Here is a 21,920-nt window from a genome sequence, read left to right as displayed (position 1 = left end):
AACTTCTGGGCCACATCCTGACTGATGGCAGCCCATGTTTGTCCACCCGCCTCTTGATGATCACAAGTTCTCAATGGGATTAAGGTCTGTTGAGTTTCCTGGCTAGGGACCCAACATTTCGATGTTTCGTTCCCCAAGCGACTTAGTTATCACCTTATGGCAAGGTGCTCCAGCATGCTGGAAAAGTAATTGTTCATCACCAAACTGTTCTTGGATGGTTGGGAGAAGTTGCTCTCAGAGGATGTTTTTGTACCATTCTTTATTCATGGCAACCCCACACATGGTCTCAGGATGCTTTAATGTTGGCTTGACACAGGACTGATTGTAGTGCCCACCTTTTCTTCTCTGCACAAGCTTTACTCCGGATGCCCCAAACAATCAGAAAAGGGTTTCATCAGAGAAAATGTCTTTACCCCAGTCCTCAGCAGTCCCTGTACCTTTTAGAGAATATCAGTCTGTCCCTGATGTTTTTTCCTGAAGAGAAGTGGGTTCTTTGCTGCCCTTCTTGACACCAAGCCTTCGTCCAAAAGTCTTCTCCACACTGTGCATGCAGATGCACACAAACAAACCTGCTGCCATTCCTGAGCAAGCTCTGCACTGCTGGTGCCCTGATCCCGCAGATGAATTAACTTCAGGAGAAAGTTCTGGCACTTGCTGCACTTTCTTGGTTACCATGAAGCCTTCTTCACGGCAATTTAACCTCTCCCCTTGATTTACAGTAGGTGCAATCTTACTAGCAATTTTTGCCTTTTTGTGCAAATCAATGATAACTGCACATGTTTCCTTGCAGGTAACCATAGTTAACAGAGGAAGAACAATGATTTCAAGCACCACCCTCCTTTTAATGCTTCCAGTCTGCTATTCTAACTTAATCAGCATGACAGAGTGATCTCTAGCCTTGTCCTCATCAAAACTTTCACCTGTGTTAATAAGAGAATCACTAACATGATGTCAGCTGGTCCTTTTGTGGCAAGGCTGTAATACAGTGGAAACGTTTTTTGGGATTAAGTAAATTTTCATGGCAAAGCGGGAAAATTCATCTGATCACTCTTCATAACATTCTGGAGTATATTGGTAAAAAGATTAAGACTTCTTAACAAAAAAAGATAGATATTTAGCTATTATTACCTGGTACCACAAAATGCACCATGACGTCCTTTTTCCACTGCAGCATCACTGGCTGGCACAGCAGGGGTTTGGCATACTCTGTGCTCCACTGTGGGGTGCCATGAGCCCCATGGGTAGGTGTGCGGGAGGGTGGAGCAGGTGGGCTGGCAACAGGGGAAGAGGGGGATGATGCTGTGACCCCTTCCGTACTGTCTTCCACTCGACCACGGTGCAACAGCAAGTAGATGTACTCAGATAGACGGACCACTTTACGGCCTCGCTCCATTAGCTCCAGCTCTATCAGGTAGCGGTTACCGCGTGCAGAGTCACGCCGCTTTTCTACGTTTATGATGCGGAGGAGAGTATAAATCCTGAGAAAGGAGGGGTAAAAAAAAATTATTAAATGGTGGAGTGAGTGGTTGTGTGATTTACTTTTTGGTACAATTACCCTTGGTGCAATTTTAAATGTGTATTTTTTGTAAAATTATGTAATTTCAGTGTTAATCTCCATTAATGTGAGTGGAGTATTTAATGTAAATGTGTATATCAACATGAAAACAGAGTTTAAAATCGTTGTTACTTCATTACTTTTCTCACTCCAGGAAAAAGAGTTCGTACGCATGGTCTAGAATGTCTGTATGGTGCGTACATATTTACGCCAAGTTTATTTTTTAGAAATCACGATATGTGTGTGGAAAATTGCGTACGCATGTTTCTATGTCCATTTTGTGCATACGCAACCTTTATAAATGAGACCCCTGTACAATTAGAGAGAGGGAAAAGAAACTGAAAACAGTATTTCACAAATATTTAGCAAATTAAATTATTATAATTATTTTCACCAGAACAACAACAACAAAAAAGAATACAAAAATGTTACATACCGGACACCAATATTTTACAGATATATTGCAAGTTAAATATGTATGAATTCAGTTATTGGAGTAATTATGATAAATCTCCGTAATTGACAAATATATGTTCGGTAAGGAAAAAGAACTTTAATAATAAATAAAATAAAAAACTGAACATAAATACACACTGTCACTGCCAATATTTTTGTATTATTTTCCAATTAAATTTGTATAAAATATATCAAATGTAAGGTGTCCATTTTCCAGTAATTATAGTAATTCTCTGTATTGCTAACTAGACAAACAGGGGAAAGAAACTGCAAAGGGATGTAACAATAAATAAATAAAAAAATTTAAAACACATAAATGCTATGTGAAAAATTATATTTATTGATATATTGTGAATTAAATGTGTAAGTCTCTGTATCGCCAAATGGCTGTAGAGTGGCAATAATTTTTAATAATATGTGTGAATACTGATTTTTACAGATATATCGGAAACTAAAATATTGTTTTCTGTATCAGCCTTACCCTCCATTGCGTTCGTTGAGCTTCTCCATGTACTGTGCAAGTATGTCCACCACTTCGCTCTCAGATAGCTGCAGGTTTCCAGACACGTTGCAACGAAGATCATTCCAGTCAGAACGCAATGTCTCAAAGTCCATGCTATTGACGGAAAACGTCCTCTGCCAATTAATGGCCTCCTCCGCCCACCCGGGGCGAGGCTCCACGTCCTCATAACTATACTCTGATTGGCCTCCATCCTCCTCGGGTTCTGGGTCAGTGTCCAGCCGCTGCTGTTGGGACTTGGTTATCTCAGCGGTATGCAAGTAGGAAGTGACACGGAGAGGCTCGGTCGGAAGCACGTTCTCAGAGTTAGTGGACAGAGGGGTGGAAGCAGGAAGGGGTCGAGCGGTTGTGATGGGCCTCAAGGGATGCTGGTGTTTTTCCCAGATGCCTCGTATCCTCCTCTCAAAGCGGCTTGGGATTGCTGCTCGGTTTGGGGCCACAGGGTTTTCAGCTGGCTTACTGCAATTGGGGCTCGCTGGAAAGACCTTGCTCTCTTGCAGAGGAGACCGCACAAATAACTGGGATGCACGCAAAGCTCCTTTATTGAGCCTTGGTCTGGCACTGAGGTTCACCAGCTTTGTGGTTTTGCCGCTCTGGTACAGGAAAACACCAGGGAAGACCTCTCTGGGTTGGCGTGAAATGGGTCTTTGCTTGTCCTTAGCAGGGCGAGGTCTTGTGACATAGATTTTGTTGTCCTCTTTCTTGTGTTGCTTGTTGGTGTGGCTGTTTCCAGGATTGTGGCTGTTGTCATGAGCATGGTTGTTACCTGAGGAAGGGACAATTTGGGCAGGATTGCTGAGGGTTTGCTTGGCTCGACTGTTGAGGGCCACCAATGAGGATTTTGGTGGGAATAGCAAAGCCGATCTGCTTATTTTCGGTGAAAGATCTTCTGACCAGCCTTCTCTAAAGTCCCGGTGGTCTTTTTGAACCCAAGTGAGAGAACGACCTTGCACCACACTCTCACTTTTTGGTAACCCTACCTTAGCCTGATGGTCCAGAGAGTCTTGGTCCGCCTCTTGAGGTTGAGACCCAACCACCTGCCTTGCTCTTGTGAAAAAGCGCCTTTGCTCTCTTCTAAAAGCTGGGTTGTCCGGCTCTACCTCTTTCTTCTCCAGCATTGTGGCAACAGGTTTTTCAGAAGGGCTTGATGTATGATTTGATTGGCTAGGTTGGGCAGATTCCTTTGCTGATTGGGTGCCAACAACTTGTGCTTCATCCTCTGGATCTGCCCCCTCTTCTTCTTCAAGAAAATCTAAAGCAAAACACCACAAACAGACACTATGACTGTTCCTCCACCAGTTGAGGTTAACTTCGTAAAGAGACCTTATATAAGACCTTGAAATGTATTCATACCAAGACTTTAAAGTATGAAACTTTTACAAGTGGCACCTACTGAAATTGCTATATGTTTGAGAGACCCTGCAATAGAAGTTGTGAAATTGGACATATATACCATACCTGCAAACTTGTCGCCTTTTTGCAAAACAAACCTTTCCGACACTGAAATAGGCTTTAGAAATCAGAGGACTTTGTATGGGAATACGAATGTATATCTAAGGGAACTGACAGTCTTCGGAAAAGTTTTGATGGGATTTTTTTTTCATTTTAACTCTGTGTTATGTCTAATAAAATATTGTTCATAAGTGCAATGCTGCTTTGTATACTTTGTGACTATGGTAACCACTGTATTTCTGCTTTCCATAAGTGCCACCTACTGGCAGATAGTGAGTTTGCATTTTTATTCAGCTGGTCTTCTGTTCTTGTTCATACTTTTTTAGATTTGAACTTTAAAGTTGTTAAATCATTTTTTTACAGTAATTTTACAGTTCAGGATGTTACCAAAAACATTGGAGTTGCTACCTAAATAACATGTTGTTCTATTTTGTTATCAGAATTTTCTGAAAATATTTCAAATGATGAATCCAGTTTGTCTTGATATGAAAACACCTTTCGGCAGCAATTTTCATTTCGTTGCCTTAACCCTTTGAAAATATTCACAACTCCAGCAATTCATTTCTTTTCTGGCTCCAACCCAAGGCCATTATCTTCTGATGAATATATCTGCCACATTCTAATAAAGCAGCTAGTGACTGAATGATGCTCTAATGAAGTGTTATTCCTCTTCTGGATCACTGATCACTCACACATGAAAACTCACCATCAGGATTAGGGAAGAAAAATGGCCTGTCATCTTCCTCCTCATCCATCTTCATGTATTTATAGAAACCAAACCTGTTAAAGAGAGAGAGATGGAGAGTGAAAGATCAGGTCCATGGAAGAGAAATATAGGGTTTTAAAGCAATTTATTTATTCATCTATTTTTCAGTGGTCGTAAGCGATTCGGAGTAACCATTTCAATTAATCTACTATATGATGAAGTTTTAAAATTACTTTCGTGATAAATGTCCCTGCTCTTACTGTAAACACAGACAGACAAAGACAGATAGACTGATAGTTAGATAGATATTTAATGCAATTACAATCTATACAAAAATTTACTTCTCCAAATAGATGGGCGACTCTCTGTAGAAGCACTTGTTTTCTCTTTCCATGTGGGTGAGACGGGTGAAGTCATTGGGAAAGACAAAAGAAAGATAGACCTGCAGACAATACACCAGACATGACAACCTCGATAATTAACTTGAAATGTCACTAGTTTACTACTGATCAGTAGAATATGTCTGTGAACACTAGATAAAAGTGTATTGTGTAGCATATACTGTACTGTATGTTGCCTACAAATTTTTTTGAAAAATAACATGCGAAAGTATGCAACAATATACATTTAAATATTTCTTACTCTTTTAATCAGGCAAGTGGTCAGGCAGGTTCCTCTCCGGAAACAAAAACACTAATTTTGGAATTTTAATTCATTTTGTGTATCATGTCTTTACCTTTGATATTCAAATGACATTAAAAATCTAAACTGTTCCAGGTTCACTTATTGCAAATTGTAGGTCAAGTCAAGCACACTGCATTGTGGGATATAGAAAAATTATACTCCTTCGAAAATGCAGCATTTTGAAGTCTGATTTGTCAAAACAAATGTTTGCTTCATTATTTGATGCAGTAATTTGATTGATTATTAGCGATACACAAAATTCAAAATTAGAATATAAAGATGATAATTGATGATATGTTGTGTAAATGTGCCCATTTATAATTGCTCTCACAGATCTTAATTGTTTTTGCGCTTTGATTTACTTTTATGGTGTGCCTGCAATTACTTTTATCAGCCAAAAGGGGGCAGTAATCGCACAGGAAGTTTCAGTACACTACACCAGTAAGTAAATATGGCAACAGGTGCAAGTGCATTGTTACTCAAAAGGCATTTTCTTTTGTACTATTTGGCAAAATAAGAGCAGAAATATATGTTTGTTAAACTCACAAACTGTAGGCCTTGGTAGCGAGCGATAGGGAAGTCTTTGACCACATATGTTGGCGAGTAGAGACAGGCAGGCAACACATTTTCAAGATGAGTGGGGTCAATCATGGGAACTATAGAGAGTATTGTTAGAAAGACCAGATTTACCAAAGGCACATTATCAAAGTTTACTTTCACACAATATTTGTCATTCAGGAACATTCAGGAAGAAAAACTATTTCAGTGGACTCAATAGCAACAGAGAGGCAGAGGAATTAAATAAGAGGAGACTGGAAAGCAGACCTGAACAGAGAAATAGAGGCTTACTGTTGAAGAAGGTGTCACGCGGGTCTGGTTGCAGCATATCGGCGCCGTGTTGGCTGTGGGTCTCTGCTGGGATGGGGCCATGGCTGGCCAGTGTCTGAGGAATGTGATCCACATGGTTCATCTTCAAACTGCTCTCATCTTTCACAAAGAAAGAAAACAGAATGATTAATGGAGATGAGAAGCCATTTCTCATGAAGTAAGATTTTTAAAGGCAACATGAAGCAGCATACAAAACACTTAAAAAAAACCTTTGCAACTGACCATATGATCAGCAACAACAACAACAACAACAAAAAAGAATAGAAAACTGCCATGCCATAGCAACCACCCAGAACACACTATAAACCACCCATAATGCCATATCAACCACCTAACAACAAAACACCCTGTTAAGTGCCTAGCAGCATTCTGATACATAGCAACTCCCAGAAAACTCTTTTGAGACTGCATAATAACGCCCTAGAAACAAAGACCACCATAGAAACCATCTAACAACACCCTAACTGTTTAGCTACCCCCCGAAAACCACAGCACCTTGCTTAACACTACCTTAGAAACCACCTAGTACACATTAACAATCGCCTCAACAACTCCAACAACCCAGAACACCATAGAAACCACCCATTATGCCCACCTAACACCACAATAAACACCTGGTACACCCTGACAAGAGTCTATCAACTTCACAATGTTTCCCAACTCTCAGAAAACTCTAGCAACCATCTAACTACACTCTAATAACTTCTTAGCTACCCACCAAAAAATATAGCAACACAATGCCAACTGTCTATCAATGTCCAGGCAACCACTCTATAAAACCACATATCAACACCCTATCAACTGCCTTACCATGCCCCAGCAACCTCTCAGAACCCCCAAGAACACACATAACCACCAGCCAGAACCCCATCGCAACTGCATATCAACGCCTTAGCGACCTTATGAAATGCTCCAACAACCACTTTGGCAACCGTTCAGGATACCTTTGACAAGATGTGCCTATGCCTATGTGCAGGCTGTCTATCTGTTTAAGCTCAATGTCAATGCCTTGCTAAAATGTGGGTCACTCCATATCAGAGACAGCACAGTGTCTGGGTGACAAATGAAGGTGCAACCCTTCAAACAGTGAGGACCGCCAGAGCCACTCCACGCAGATGAGACAGGCTTTGATGTGTGCTTGAAACCCAAGAGAGAGCAGAGGTGGCTGTTGTCTCACACTCTGCATTTTAATGTGTGTGAGACGAACACTGTGAAGTGCTTAAGCTCTGTGTTACGTTCAAAGGGAGTTCACATGAAGGTCAACGATACCAGCAGCTCAGTTCAAATAAGAACCAAAACGAAAGGGAACATACTCAAGTATTTAATATTACAATACCAATAAAGTACTAAACAAGAACTTTCCATTCAGGCCCTGGGCTATTTTAACACACCACAGAAAAACAAGGTGTTCAAAATATAAATTTCTCAGAGATGCAACAGCCAGTGATGGCATGCTCTGTTTTAGTTGCTCTTATTCGCGCATCGAAACGTCTCCTGGGTCTTACACTTACAACCCTTTGGTTATCAGCCCCAGTCTACCCCCTAATCATATTAAACCCTGCTGTCATGACAAACTATATGAATGGGGTTCTATATTATGCTGCATATAATACGCCATGTACAATGTATAATACAATCACAATTCTGAAGGGAATTAATTTCATAGTATTTGACACTTGATGCAGGAAAGCCCTTGTCAGAACTCAATTTTTCACCCAAGGCATTCAAGCAGAACTCGACTCTTTTAGGAGAACTGATGGCTTTCAGCAGCCCTGTTGCCTAGAGACACATTCACCACAACCCTTTACCTCCAACAGCGGTGTCTCTGAAGAACTTAATGTGTAAAAAGAAAATAAATCTGTTGCATTAATAGTTTATAGGGTGTTTAACATTGAAGAGAAAATGCTTTTGCTCTTTTATAGCTCATATGCTTTCTTTTAAGCATCCTTTCTTTCTTGTAAAATTACAGAGCATAAATAAAAAGTGACACAAATGAGAGTTGTGTTTTATGTTTTGAGTATTGTGGCCAGCATAGCTCAGATAACTTTGCATAAGATTCATTTTCTGAGAAATTAGTTCATGTTGAACTGATCATCCATCTGTTTCCATTCCTTTGGCCGGAGATGCTGGAATAGGCTCCAGCTTCCCCGCAACCAGGGACAAGAGGTTTGGAGCAGTGGTTCCTAACCATGTTCCTGGAGTTACCCCCAACACTGCACATTTTGCATGTCTCCTTATCATTAGAAAAACTCCTGAAATGGGGGTTTCAGATAAATAAAACATGGAAAAATCACAGTATTGGGAGTACCCCAGGAACATATTGGGAATCGTTGGTTTGTAGAAGTGAAGTGACAATCAGCCAAGTATGGTGACCCATACTCAGAATTCGTGCTCTGCATTTAACCCATCCGAAGTGCACACACACACAGAGCAGTGAACACACACACACACTGCGCCCGGGGAGCAGTTGGGGGTTCGATGCCTTGCTCAAGGGCACCTAAGTCATGGTATTGAAGGTGGAGAGAGAACTGTACATGCACTTCCCCCACCCACAATTCCTGCCGGCCCGAGACTCGAACTCACAACCCTTTGATTGGGAGTCCAACTCTCTAACCATTAGGCCACGACTTCCAATGTATTATACATTGTACATGGCGTATTATATGCAGCATAATATAGAACCCCATTCATATAGTTTGTCATGACAGCAGGGTTTGATATGATTAGGGGGTAGACTGGGGCTGATAACCAAAGGGTTGTAAGTGTAAGACCCAGGAGACGTTTCGATGCGCGAATAAGAGCAACTAAAACAGAGCATGCCATCACTGGCTGTTGCATCTCTGAGAAATTTATATTTTGAACACCTTGTTTTTCTGTGGTGTGTTAAAATAGCCCAGGGCCTGAATGGAAAGTTCTTGTTTAGTACTTTATTGGTATTGTAATATTAAACACTTGAGTATGTTCCCTTTCGTTTTGGTTCTTATTTGAACTGAGCTGCTGGTATCGAATGGAAGTTCACACTGAGTTCTCTGACTTGCAGTTGCAGACTTTGGTATCTAGGCAAACCCTGAGCAAAAATTTTTGACATTGCTGGCATTTCCTCTGAAATTCAAGAGGAGATGAGAGATTCTTCAGGTATTTTTTTCTCAGGAGAACCACCAAAAGCAGGATATTTCTACAAAAGTCTCCATTTGAGCTGATGCCATTGCTAGGAGAAACAATTTAAATCTTATGGAGATCTCATTTGTAATACTTCTTTCCAACTTGAATGTAAACTCTATGAGGCCAGAGTGTGTGTGCTGTGAAATGCTTGAAAACAGGTAAGCTCCACTGCGTACAAGATGCCATTTGTACTGAAGACACTTCCAAAAGGCTATCCGTGAAAGTCATCATCACTATGCCAACAGTATGCAAGCTACGGATCTCCCTTTGAGAGCAAGCAAAATCCTACTGAGTCTTTATAACCTTGTACTTTTTCCAGTGTCCTTTCTCTCTTTATGTCACAACAGCTCTAAGCACATTTTCACATACCTCAGGGCACTGGCACCAAAAAGTGTTAAAAGCAAACTACTGTACTGTCCACTAAACTTATCAATTTTGTAGCGAACTCTGTAGGACGCTATTAAAAGTCTTTGCGCACACAACTTTAGGGCACAGAAAACAACTTTAAAGTGTAATGCGGCTAATACATCTAGTCATTTCAAGCAAGATGGGACACACTGTACCAATCTCTGCACAAAGACAAGCGACTGGAAACAGCCTCTGGCAGAAGGAGTCGCTGTTATCAATCTCAGTGATCTTGAAAAAGCCACTTTCTTCCTTCCTGGCAACTCTCAGAGGCACCGTATGTTTTCATAAACATTTTACACCGAAACCTCTCAAGCAACTCGGACAATAACATCAAGGACTAAAGTTCAAACGGTCTCATCATCAAGCCACCCAAACCACGATGGCTAGTCAAAGCTGGTTAGTTATGAAATTGGTGGAGTTTGTTAAGAGAGGTTACCTGTGTACATGGAGATGTAGGCGGAATCGATGACCTCGTACTTGAATCCTGGGAGGAAAGGGCGCCACTGTAATAGAGACAAAAGAGGGATGGTTAGAGAGAAACTAGTCTCAAACCTCATGCGGCACAGCCACAGTTGGCCAACAGACCATTCTTAGACTGCATAAAGCATATTGCACACCAAACCGGCAAGATCCGGCTGAAATCGACAGCTTTAACAATTTCTTGGAATCAGGAAACATCGGTTTTCATCAGTCCACCAGGAAATCATGTTGCGTTTAGGTACCAATGGAATGCTACAAGTGCTTTTGAGAAACAATCAGTTGCAGGATTTGATGAAGTTGTGGATGAGGTTCATGCTATTCAATTGTTTGAAAGATACACTACAGCAAAATTTCGTATGAGACACTTGAGACAGCATTTTTTCAAATGCAGGCCGAACAGTTACTGTTGCTTAATTAAAGGCATAGTTGGACCAAAAATACAAATTTAGGAGTACTATTTAATGTTTATAAAATTCACAATTCATTTCAGTCTCGTGTCTCAGAATGTATATATATATATTTTTTTTTATTTCACAGCTGGAAAAGCACTACTTTTCTATCACGAATGTGCTGAATCTGCTGATGTAATTACGACCGCTAATGTTAGAGAAGGGGAGAGGGAGGCCAGGAGAGAGATGAGCTCTCGTGCCTCAGTTGGTAAAAAAAATTAGCCAATCAGCATCGAGTTTTCAGTTTCAGCTCTGAGGAGTGTTGAGAAAAGAAACCTCGTAAGGGAGGCTAGCCTCCCCTCTGGTACATCAACCAATAATCATAGAGATGTAAATTACACACTATTAGTTTGAACTTTTCGCACTGTGCTTGATCCAAGTACTTATGATGAGTAGAGTTATTGAATATTTGATCGCCAACAGATTTACCAAGCTGTCATTCAAACAGTATATATATATAAAAAAGAAGGAAAACACGCCTAAGCTGGATATAGGCTACAGCAGTCGGCTTAATTAAATAGCACAACAGGCAACTCTCTTTTAACAAAGGCTTTTATGAGGGGACGGTGGTTTGCTTCAAGTGACCGACCAGGTAAGTGATATTATATTATCTTGTTGTATGGGTGTCGTTTTGTTTACATTTTCAGACCAAAAAGCCAATTTTAAAGTGGTTAAGCAAATAATAATAATAATCGGCAGGGATCCCAGACCAATACAATTAGTGTGCCTCCTCTATTTTAAAACCCAAGAGCCGCCATTGCTAATAAGTACACTTTTTGGTAATAATTATGTACCTTTAAGGTACCAAAATGGACTCTTTAGGAACAAAGGTGTGCCTTTTGAAAAGGTACCTCCCCAGTGACAGTTTTTGTACCTTTTTTCTGAGTGTACTTACAAATTATCTTTTTTTCTTAAGATTGTTTTAAAGACTAAACATAAGCCAAATTTAAATTCCTGAAAACAATGTTCTTAAAATTCACTGTGAAGTTTGGATAACTTCCAACCAGTGTTGGGGAGTAACTAGTTACATGTAATGGCGTTACGTAATTTAATTACAAAATTATTGTAACTGTAATTAGTTACAGTTACTAAGAAAAAATGAGTAATTAAATTACAGTTACTTATGAAATTTTTTACGATTACAAAGGGGATTACATTTGAATATTTACACACATCCACATACAGATTTAACTGATTTCTTTCCCAAATTGCACTGACTATTCTGAGACATACCGCCCTAATAATTTCCGGGAGGCGGAAATACAGTCTGGTTCGTAGAATCCAGTCATAAAAACGAAATGCCTAACGCGGACAGAATATCCCACATTTTGGATGACTAAATCAAAAGTAGGTCAGTGCACTTGAATCAAAACATGACATGGACTAGTGTCTGTGAATATAAAGCCCCAAAAATGCAATATATGACTTGCACATTCTGCGTGTCTGTGGAAATCAGGGAGGGACTGGACACCGGGAGAACCGGGACAATTCCCGGTGGCCTGGCAGCCGATTTTGCCTCAATATTTAATATCATTATTGTATAATTGCCTGCTGAATGTACTAAAGCGATCATTTGCGAATCCGCCATTTGATAATTAAATCTCTAATAAATCATGAAGTGTTAGTCATGACTCGCGCGCTCTCCGCGCCTCCGCCAAACGGTTTGGATCAGACTCAGAGTAATCAATGCGAGAGAGAGAGAGAGAGAGAGAGAGAGAGAATAGAGTGGACTGCTGGAGCAGAGATACAGAACTCCTGTTCAGGGTTTCAGGTCAGTTTCATCTGTAAAGATGCTTTTTTGTCTTTGTTTTTTTTATTTATTTAATCAAGCAGCAGCAAGTTGCTCATCAGTCATCACTCAAAATACTATATAAAGGACATCATTATTATCTTTTGTAATGTTACAGTATTAATTTAGCTGAAAAAAAAATCCGATTTTTTTTTATAGGTTTAGGGAGAGCTACGACAGACCCCTTACGAAAATTAACATTTTAATATTTAACTATAAATCCAGAGAAAATGGTTACTATTGTTTAAATGTGATAACCAAAAATTTAAAATTATTTTACAAATGTATTTATTTAAAAATAATTACAAATCCATTTGCAAAAAAAAAAAAAAAAGGTTATTTTACTTTTATATAGGCTAATAAAAGCATGGTAATTTTTTGTAAGGGAAAAACATGACTCGTGTACAGTATTAGGATTTTTCTATAAAGATATTGTATTATTGTAGAGTATTGTATTGTAAAGTATAGTTTTTTTCAATCTTGAGTATTAAAGTCATGAGAGAGATGGATAACAGGGCAAAATAAAGAGACTGAAGAGAAAAATGGAAGTTAAAGGCACAATATGTAATTTTTCTGCTTTAAAAATAGCAGATATCACTATATCTATGTTATATATATATATTTTTGTTGAGTACTTACATTATCCCGACAGTTTCCACGAACTTTAAAATCCGGAGAAAATTATAGTTTAATTAGAAGACACGGCACGTTTCTTTATTTCCGTTTTGTCGCCCGTCTATGGCGTCATATAAACTTTGACCCCTCTAGTTTATCTAACTTCCTGCGGAACCGCCAAATACAAAGGTGAACAGAAGCAAAGACGAGACGAAGAAGAAAAAGTAGTAGCTAGCCTTGATCGAGACTATTATATTTTATATTTATATTGTTTATATTCGTATTTATACCTCAATCAATAACTTAGTTATGGATCATGATTATGCTTTGCCTGCACGTTCTGTGAAGAGCAAACATACGGGTGAAATAAATGACCCGAGAAGGTTTTGGGACGAAGAAGAAACGAGACACGGGTAAATATTGGAGTTGCATTTCCAAGATAGAGAGAGCTTCGTGACAAGCTGAAACTACAGAGAGATGCTTGCATTCTAATAAACAGGTATGCATCCATTCAGCTAACTATATCTATCCGTATATTTTGTGAAACGATGATGTCTTGTGTAAAACGCAGACGGACTAGCTCTCATGTAGAGTATAATAATGTAAATCTACATGCGTTCTCTATCTAGCTGGATAAAGTAGCTTCAAATGCAGTTCACTATCTTGTTCGATATCATAGTATAAACGTAGCCTAATTATAATTATTAACGAAAGGCAACCGTGTTTTTTTTAACATATATTACTACTAGCTAGATGGAATATTGATTTGATAGGGGTCTGATAATTCATATATCTCTCCGTTCGAAAATACGTGATTGTCAAAATACTAAGGCTGGTGACACACTGGCTGCGTGGCGTCTCTGCTGCGTGCCAGAAGCCTGGCGCGCTGCTGCTGCTGCTGTAGGTGACATAGAGGGAGACTGCCGACAGACCAGGCTCTTGTCTTCATGACAACAATATCTATACTTCATGTTGAACATAAATATAAAGCCTACTGATAAAGGACACCGTCAACAGTATTGACGGAAAAATAGACTTATGTTTGACAGGTGCAATATTTGAAAATCGATAATTATTTATTTATTTTTTAAATTACATTTGTATCTGAATTTATGTCAACCTATAGACTTTCAAACATCAAAATGTCATGAATTAATATGTATTTGTGTACAAAATTACATATAAACATATTTTCCTATTATATTTTGCCTGGAAACGCTTCCAACACGCGTGCGTGTCGTGTGAAAAAGAGGCGTCGGTTCTATTTCTAGCATGCACGTGTTTTCCGCGCGGCTCGAGCCGGGCCTGAGACACGCGTCTCACGCAGGCAGTCTGCAAGCTCTAACCTATTAACATGGGAGCCGAATTAAAAACTGACACGCCACGCAGCTGAGACGCTTGCGCCACGCATCCAGTGTGTCGCCGGCCTCAGTTAAAATGAGTGAGGAATGTGGGGAGCGACAGAGCGCGTGTTCCAATGAACAACAACTCCCATGAGCCTACGCTCTTTCCCGATGTCATCAAAGTACGTCTCATGTTATTGTTTTGATTGAGTGACCCCTGGTGGCCAAAAATTCCATACTGCACGTTTAAGGTGCAGTTCAGGAGAGAACTTTTAATTATTTTGCATGTCCCCAAATTAAAGATTTAAACCTTTTTTTATGTCAGGTCCATACAAAAAATAGTTTTGTCCATGAATTTGTTTGTATGAGTTTGAATTTTCCAGTCTGAATTTTCTTCCCAGTCCGCCCCTCCTGTAAATTAATGGCAAAGACATGGTTTCATTTACTACACATAGGCCTACTGAAGCTCGCAGTGTTTTCAACCTCTGCCGTCTCAATATAGGAGTACACGAGCACATAAACATAATTTCTAGAACTGCTCTGTCACTTCATGTGCATTTTACTTATTTTGAGAAAACTATCATCATATACAGAGACAGCAGTTTCAAAAAAACACCAATGTTTCAGGAGTTTATTACACAGAATATGTCACATGCTTATTAGATAACTGTATTTAAGTTGATGTATATGCTTTTATTTAATATTCTTTAATTTTCACAAATTTAGAAAAGTAATCAAAAAGTACTCAGAAGTAATTAGTTACATTACTTTAATAAAGTAATTGAAAAAGTTACACTACTATTACATTTTAAACAGGGTAACTTGTAATCTGTAACCTATTACATTTCCAAAGTAACCTTCCCAACACTGCTTCCAACTTGTCTAAAATTTGCAAAGGTGAGACGTTTAATGAATTTATTGGGTTATTTGAACAGTAAGCATTACAACATAAGAATGGCTACATATATTACATACATTAATTCAAGCAATAATCATTTCAACGCTGGTGATTCCAGCTAACCCATCGTTTCATCACAACTTCTCAATACAGCTGGGTTCATCAACCATAACTCCTTCCAGGACAGCAAGAAACCTAGGAGTTGTGATGGATCATCAGTTAAGCTTCACAGACCATATTACTACAACGACCAGGTCCTACAGATTTGCCCTATACAACATTAGGAAGATTAGACCCTTCCTGTCAGAGCAAGCAACCCAACTTCTTGTCCAAGCTCTCCAGACTGGACTATTGTAATGCTCTCCTGGCGGGCCTTCCTGCATGTACTGTCAAGCCTCTGCAATTGATCCAGAATGCAGCAGCGAGGGTTGTCTTCAATGAGCCAAAAAAAGCTCACGTTACTCCTCTCTTCATCAGGTTACACTGGCTACCAGTAGCCACTCGCATCAAATTCAAAGTACTGATGCTTGCCTACTAGACGACCACTGGCACGGCAACAATATACCTAAACTCACTAGTTCAATCTTATGTGCCCTCCAGAAGTTTGCGCTCTGCAAGTGAACGACGCCTTGTGGTGCCATCCCAAAGAAGTTCAAAATCTCTCTCACGGACCTTTTGCTGAACTGTGCCCAGCTGGTGGAATGACCTTCCAATCTCAATTCGTACAGCTGAGTCTTTGCTCATTTTCAAGAAACATCTAAAGACTCATCTTTTTCGCCAGCACTTAACCAACTAATACTACCACTTACCTTTTATTCTATTGTTCTCATTTGTAAGTCACTTTGGATAAAAGCGTCTGCTAAATGATTAAATGTAAATGTAAATGTCAACGGAGAGGGAACCCACCATGAGTCTGGGTCCTTTGCATTAGTTAGAGGGTTCTCTTATTTTCTAAATGGGTGGTTCTTGGCCAGAAGAAACGGCAAAGTAGACATGACAGTAAAAGGCCTTTATGGTGACAGTCAAAAGTCTGGCAACAAAAGACTAAATAGACACTGTGAAGTAATAAGACAGAGTTTTGAAAAAAGTATTGCACAAAGTGATGAAACCACCTCTTGTCAAAAGACATCTCATCAAACTCTTTAATGTTGGCAGGCCACTGGCTGATTAAAGCTTTGAAATGGTGTAGACATGTAGCAACTGTGCCTTAACAAGATGTGATTTCTGACTTCACTAAAAGTGGAAATGTTGTGCAACCAACAAATATCACGAACTATAGAAGATAGAGGAAAATCTGCATTGCTATTTATTTGCCTACATTTCAAGCAAGGTCACCCTCGCTAAATATATTCACCAGCCCAATCACAACACAATACACAGAAGCAAATGAGAGACACACTCACATCAACAGTAGCTTCTTCAGCAGCACACTTACAAACCATCAGACAAGCTACAATTCTTTTAATGATGTTGTGCAATTACCATGTCACTTCTGCTTATGCTCGCTGAAATGAGGAGAGACGGGCCAACCCCCCCCCCCCCCCCCCCCCACACACACACACACTCACCTGCTGTCTCTCACTCTCTCTCTCTCTCACACACACACACACACACACACGTTTGTTTTTGTGAAAAGTGGGGACATCCCATAGGCTACTGTATCCCATTTTCTACTGTACAAACAGTATATTCTATGGCCCTACATCAACCCTACACCTAACCCTAACCCTCACAGGAAACTTTGTGCATTTTTACTTTCTCAAAAAAACTCATTCTGTATGATTTATAAGCGTTTTGAAAAATGGGGACATGAGTTATGTCCTCATAAGTCACCCTCTCCTTGTAATACCTGTGTCATACCCATGTCATTATACAGAGTTGTGTCCTGATATGTCACAAAAACAAGAGCACACACACACACACACACACACACACACACACACAGTGATAACATTATCGAGGAACAATCAGCAAAGATATGTTTCACTTTGATTGTGAAAATATGATTTTTGTGTAAAGCAAGCATACAGTATATGGGTACATTTCATGAGAACATTTTCATGTCATTTTTTCCCCTCCATTTTCTTTAGGACATTTATGCACATTTAACCCTAAAACATTAACCTCAAATTCTCATTATTCTGATTTTTATAATCATCATATTTAAGCAGTTTGACAATAGAACCATCATATATAAATATATAACAACTAAATAATAAATGATAAAATACACTATAAATAATATATTTTATAATCTTAGAATAGCACCCTTCTTTGTATAAGAAAAAATGTGTTTAAAAAGATAATTTATTTCTTTTCTTGACACAGAAAAGACCCAGGCATGTCACTGGCTGATTTTGTGAGATGCACACACACACACACACACACACACACACACACACACACACACACACACACACACAAATTCAGAAACTGGGTCTAGAATTACGGATGAATATTAGAGGCACTCTAACAGCGATTGAGACAGCATCCACTAATATCACTTTAAAATATAATAATAAGATATAAGTTATCTTCTTTGTGATAAATTCAGGTGTCTGGGTTTGTGGACAGTATAATCATTCCAGTTTTAAGAAAAGACAGAAAGACAAAGTGCATGAGAAAAAAGAAATGTGTTGTGGCAGAGAAAAGGGCTCTCTTTTTTGACCAAATGCCTTCAATGTGAGAACCTCTCAATGGTTCCCAGGAGGATATTAACTTAATAAAACGGCTAAATGATGTTAATTAAAATCTAATATTGCAGAATTGTACACAACAGCCATTCAAATACATTGAACTATTCCTTTATTTCACAGTAGAGGTAAGGAACAATATAGTAATCATAAGGAGCTTAAATTTGATATAAATATCTATGCTATATGCCCATTGAGAAAGCTAAAGAAATGTGTGTACTAAATGTGTGTACTGAAGTAGCTGTTCCTGTCTTCACGGTCTCATGTCCCTGATGACATTTCTTCAGTGAAACAGAGGTCCGAATCACTGGCCTGAAGCATTCGGTGTGAAGAGACAAAAATCAATACAATGAAAACAACAAAATATAACAACATAGCCAGAAAAGTGCAAGTGTGGCTGACAGTATTTTATTATGCTCTGTGACTCACAAATGTGTAGTCACAAGTGCATTTTAGATGTTGTTTCTCTATCAAACGTTTTGGTAAAGTTAAATTAATGGGAATTCCAAATCATACACACACACACACACACACACACACACAAAGGAATAGTTCACCCAATTTGCTGAAATGTGCTCATCCTCAGGCCATCTAAGATGTAGATGAGTTTGTTTCTTCATCAGATTATGAGAGATTTAGCATTTTGTCACTTGCTCACCTGTGGATCCTCTGCAGTGATTGGGTGCCGTCAGAATGAGTGTTCAAACAATTGCTTCAAAGCAGCTTTTTAACTTCAAACTGTTGCTTTCAACCACAATACAAGTCCTTTATTCATAATATTGCTTTTTTCTGGTCAAAAAGACTTGTTTCTTACAAACGTGCAGCTTTCGACATCGTAAAATATTAACTGATGGACTGGAGTGGTGTGGATTATTGTGATGCTTTTATCAGCTGTTTGGACTCTCATTCTGACGGCACCCATTCACTGCAGAAGTTTTCATTTCTTTAACAGCTCTATTTGGTTTATTCAATGCATGTCTTTCAGCCATAACGTCAATTAACTCTGAGGGAGCACCATAGGGGAATACATCTTTCCCAAAATTTGTTGTTAATAAATTTGTTTTCATTGTCAGATTATTAATTATTTAATTTATTACATGAATTTAACACTCTTGTTTTTTTTTGTTGTTGTTTTTTTTTTACCAAAAGTACTCCATTAAAAAATAAATAAACCTTTTAACCATTACATTAATAATAATAATAATAATAATAATAATCATCATCAATAAAAATATAATGTCTTTTATTAGATAATTTCTTACTTTTTGACCCAGAAAACCATTGACAGTATATTTGGTAAATATATATGTTGTCATGAGATCTTTTCTCAGTCCAGAGCAGACGGTCAAAGACAGGAAATACATTCAGAACATTTCATTTGGAGGCCCTTTTTGTATTTGCTCATTTGCTCAGTCCTTTCTGTGAAATGAAGAGCAGCCAGCTGCAGCTAAATCAAACCTAAAGTAGTTTGAAGCACTCTCTGCATCTCTCTGTCTCTCTCCCGCAGAGCGTGTGCTATGGACCGATGCTTGCTGATGGCTTCACAAAAGGGTTAGGGCTGAAATTGTTATTTTTGGCATTTTTGATGATAATGTGATGACATTCATTTGTTTTACCATGTTTGTTCTGCTTTTTCCTAACAAAACGGAAGGCCTTGCACATCTTTTTACGAACTATTCATGTTTCCAGCATTGTCTATGTAATTAGTGGGGATAAATGGCTTTTTTATTTCCTATTTGGTGCTTTCTTATAACTGTGTTTGTATCACTGTACTGTGGGCAACCGTACCCAATGCTGTAGCAGACCATTGTGTATTCATTTACAGGGGTTTACATCACTTTTGATTCCTAAGATATAAAAGCAGTTATATATTTTCATAAATACCCATTTATACTCTTGGTCCCCCGTTTGCAGATGTAACAGCTTCCGCTCTTCTCGGAAGGCTTTCTGCAAGACATTGGAGAGTTTTTGTGGGAATGTTTGACCATTGATTCAGTAGAGCATTGGGCACGGACAAGAAGGCTTGGCTTGCAATCTCTGTTCCAGTTCATCTCAAAGGTGTTCGATGGGGTTGAAGTCAGGGCTCTTTGCGAGCCACTCAAGTTCTTCCACACCAAACTCATCCAAACTGGTCTTTATGGACCTTGCTTTGTGCACCAGAGCAGTCATGCTGGAATAGAAAAGGCCTTCCCTAAACAGTTCTCACAAAGCTGGAAGCATAGCATCATCCAAATTTTCTTGGTATTGCAAAGCTTTAAGTGTTCCCTTCATTGGAACTAAGGGGCCCAGACCAACCCCTGAAAATCAAACCATACCACCAAAACGTTACAGTCAGGCAGCCAATGTTCTCCACCAAACCCATACTTGTGCATTAGACTGCTTAACAGAGAAGGGTGATTCCTCACTGCACAGAACAGGTTTCCACTGCTCCAGAGTCCAGTGGTGGATTGCTTTACACCGCTCCGTCCAGCACTTGGCATTGTACTTGTTGATGTGATGCTTCCATGCAATTGCTTGGCTGTGGAAACTGATTCCATGAAGCTCATGCCACACATTTACTGCTGATATTAATGCCAGTGGAAGTCTGGAGATACTGAGCTGTGGAATCAGCAGAGCATTGGGGACTATTATGCACCATGTGCCTCAGCACTCGGTACGCTGCTGAGTTCCTGCTGTTCATAAACGCTTTAACTTTCCAATAATACCTCTTACAGTTGACAATGGAATATATAGCAGGGATGAAATTTCACGAATTGGCATCCTATCACAGTACCATGCTTGAATTCACTGAGGTAGGTGGAGACAGTTGGTCAAAAAAGAGGGATAAATAGATAGACAGTACTTGTCTATGTACAATAAAACAAGATTCTTACTGCATATTAATGGATATCAGAAACAAGGCACATTTGGATGCATTTTATTATGTGATTTCAGTAGAAAAGCGAGCGAGGTGAAGAACTGCATATACATATTGCCTCTGTCAGGTCCCGCCACTGCCTAAAGGCAAGTGCAATGCTTGATGTAATAAATTGAAAGGTTTAGTACACTTGTTAAATGAAGGAAGACTCAAACAAAAACTGGGCTAGAGCATAAATGGATGGTTCAAATCAGAGGGACTTTAAAGATGTAATGGCATAGCAGCACAGACATTTACATTTCGGATCACACTTCCACAAACCAAGACATCTTTCTCTACTTCAGAGTATTTATCACCACTAGGCCACGACTTCCCCCAAAACCTTAGAGGTTTGGAACCAGCAGCTTAGCAGAGTGCACCACTCAGTTGACGCAATAAAATATGTGCAAAAATGCCCTCATAAAGATAAAAATGTATTCCTAAAACTAAATTTCAGGGGCAAAAGTACATTTCTAACACATATCCATTTAGACAGGAAAGATTGTCCGAATGACCTTTAAAATGGCCAAACACAGTTTATACAGTATGTGATGTCTAGAGGTGGGTTAACCTAAATGTATTTTGCCACAAAGAAGTGTGCATTTTTTTTATTGACAGCATTTATTATTTAATTAATTATATATATTTGTATAATTATATATAATTTTTATATATTATAATTTTATAATATATTTTTTTATATTCTTTTCATGCATATTTTATTTTATAATTTAAAATGATTTACTTCAATTTTTTCTGTATTTTCTATATTTTTATGCATTAACTTAATTTAACCAATCCGTAATCAAACCACAGAAAAGCCATCTTAAACATCTTTTAATCTTTAAAAAGTCTTTCCAAGACACTGGACATATAGAAGAGCTGAGAATTAATCTGAGCAAAAACAAACAAAAGAAAAAACTTTT

General features: G+C 38.9%; 1 protein-coding gene across 3 annotated transcripts in view; it reads right to left on the bottom strand.

Annotated features, from left to right (window-relative positions):
* The window catches only part of LOC132133404 (N-acetyl-beta-glucosaminyl-glycoprotein 4-beta-N-acetylgalactosaminyltransferase 1-like), a 221,713-nt gene that overhangs the window by 7,979 nt on the left and 191,814 nt on the right, over positions 1–21,920 (bottom strand). For all 3 annotated transcript variants that reach the window (XM_059546202.1, XM_059546203.1, XM_059546204.1), the window contains exons 9-15: positions 10,268–10,334; positions 6,223–6,360; positions 5,920–6,029; positions 5,031–5,131; positions 4,690–4,763; positions 2,493–3,783; positions 1,129–1,478 (exon numbers count right to left, since the gene is read on the bottom strand). In XM_059546202.1, the coding sequence (XP_059402185.1) occupies positions 1,129–1,478; positions 2,493–3,783; positions 4,690–4,763; positions 5,031–5,131; positions 5,920–6,029; positions 6,223–6,360; positions 10,268–10,334 (2,131 nt within the window). The remainder of the gene's footprint in view (positions 1–1,128; positions 1,479–2,492; positions 3,784–4,689; positions 4,764–5,030; positions 5,132–5,919; positions 6,030–6,222; positions 6,361–10,267; positions 10,335–21,920) is intronic.

This window comes from Carassius carassius, chromosome 50, assembly GCF_963082965.1.
Source record: "Carassius carassius chromosome 50, fCarCar2.1, whole genome shotgun sequence".
In the NCBI taxonomy this organism is placed as follows: domain Eukaryota; kingdom Metazoa; phylum Chordata; class Actinopteri; order Cypriniformes; family Cyprinidae; genus Carassius; species Carassius carassius.
The sequence above is the reverse complement of the archived record's forward strand: the minus strand, read 5'-3'. Positions and strand labels throughout refer to the sequence as shown.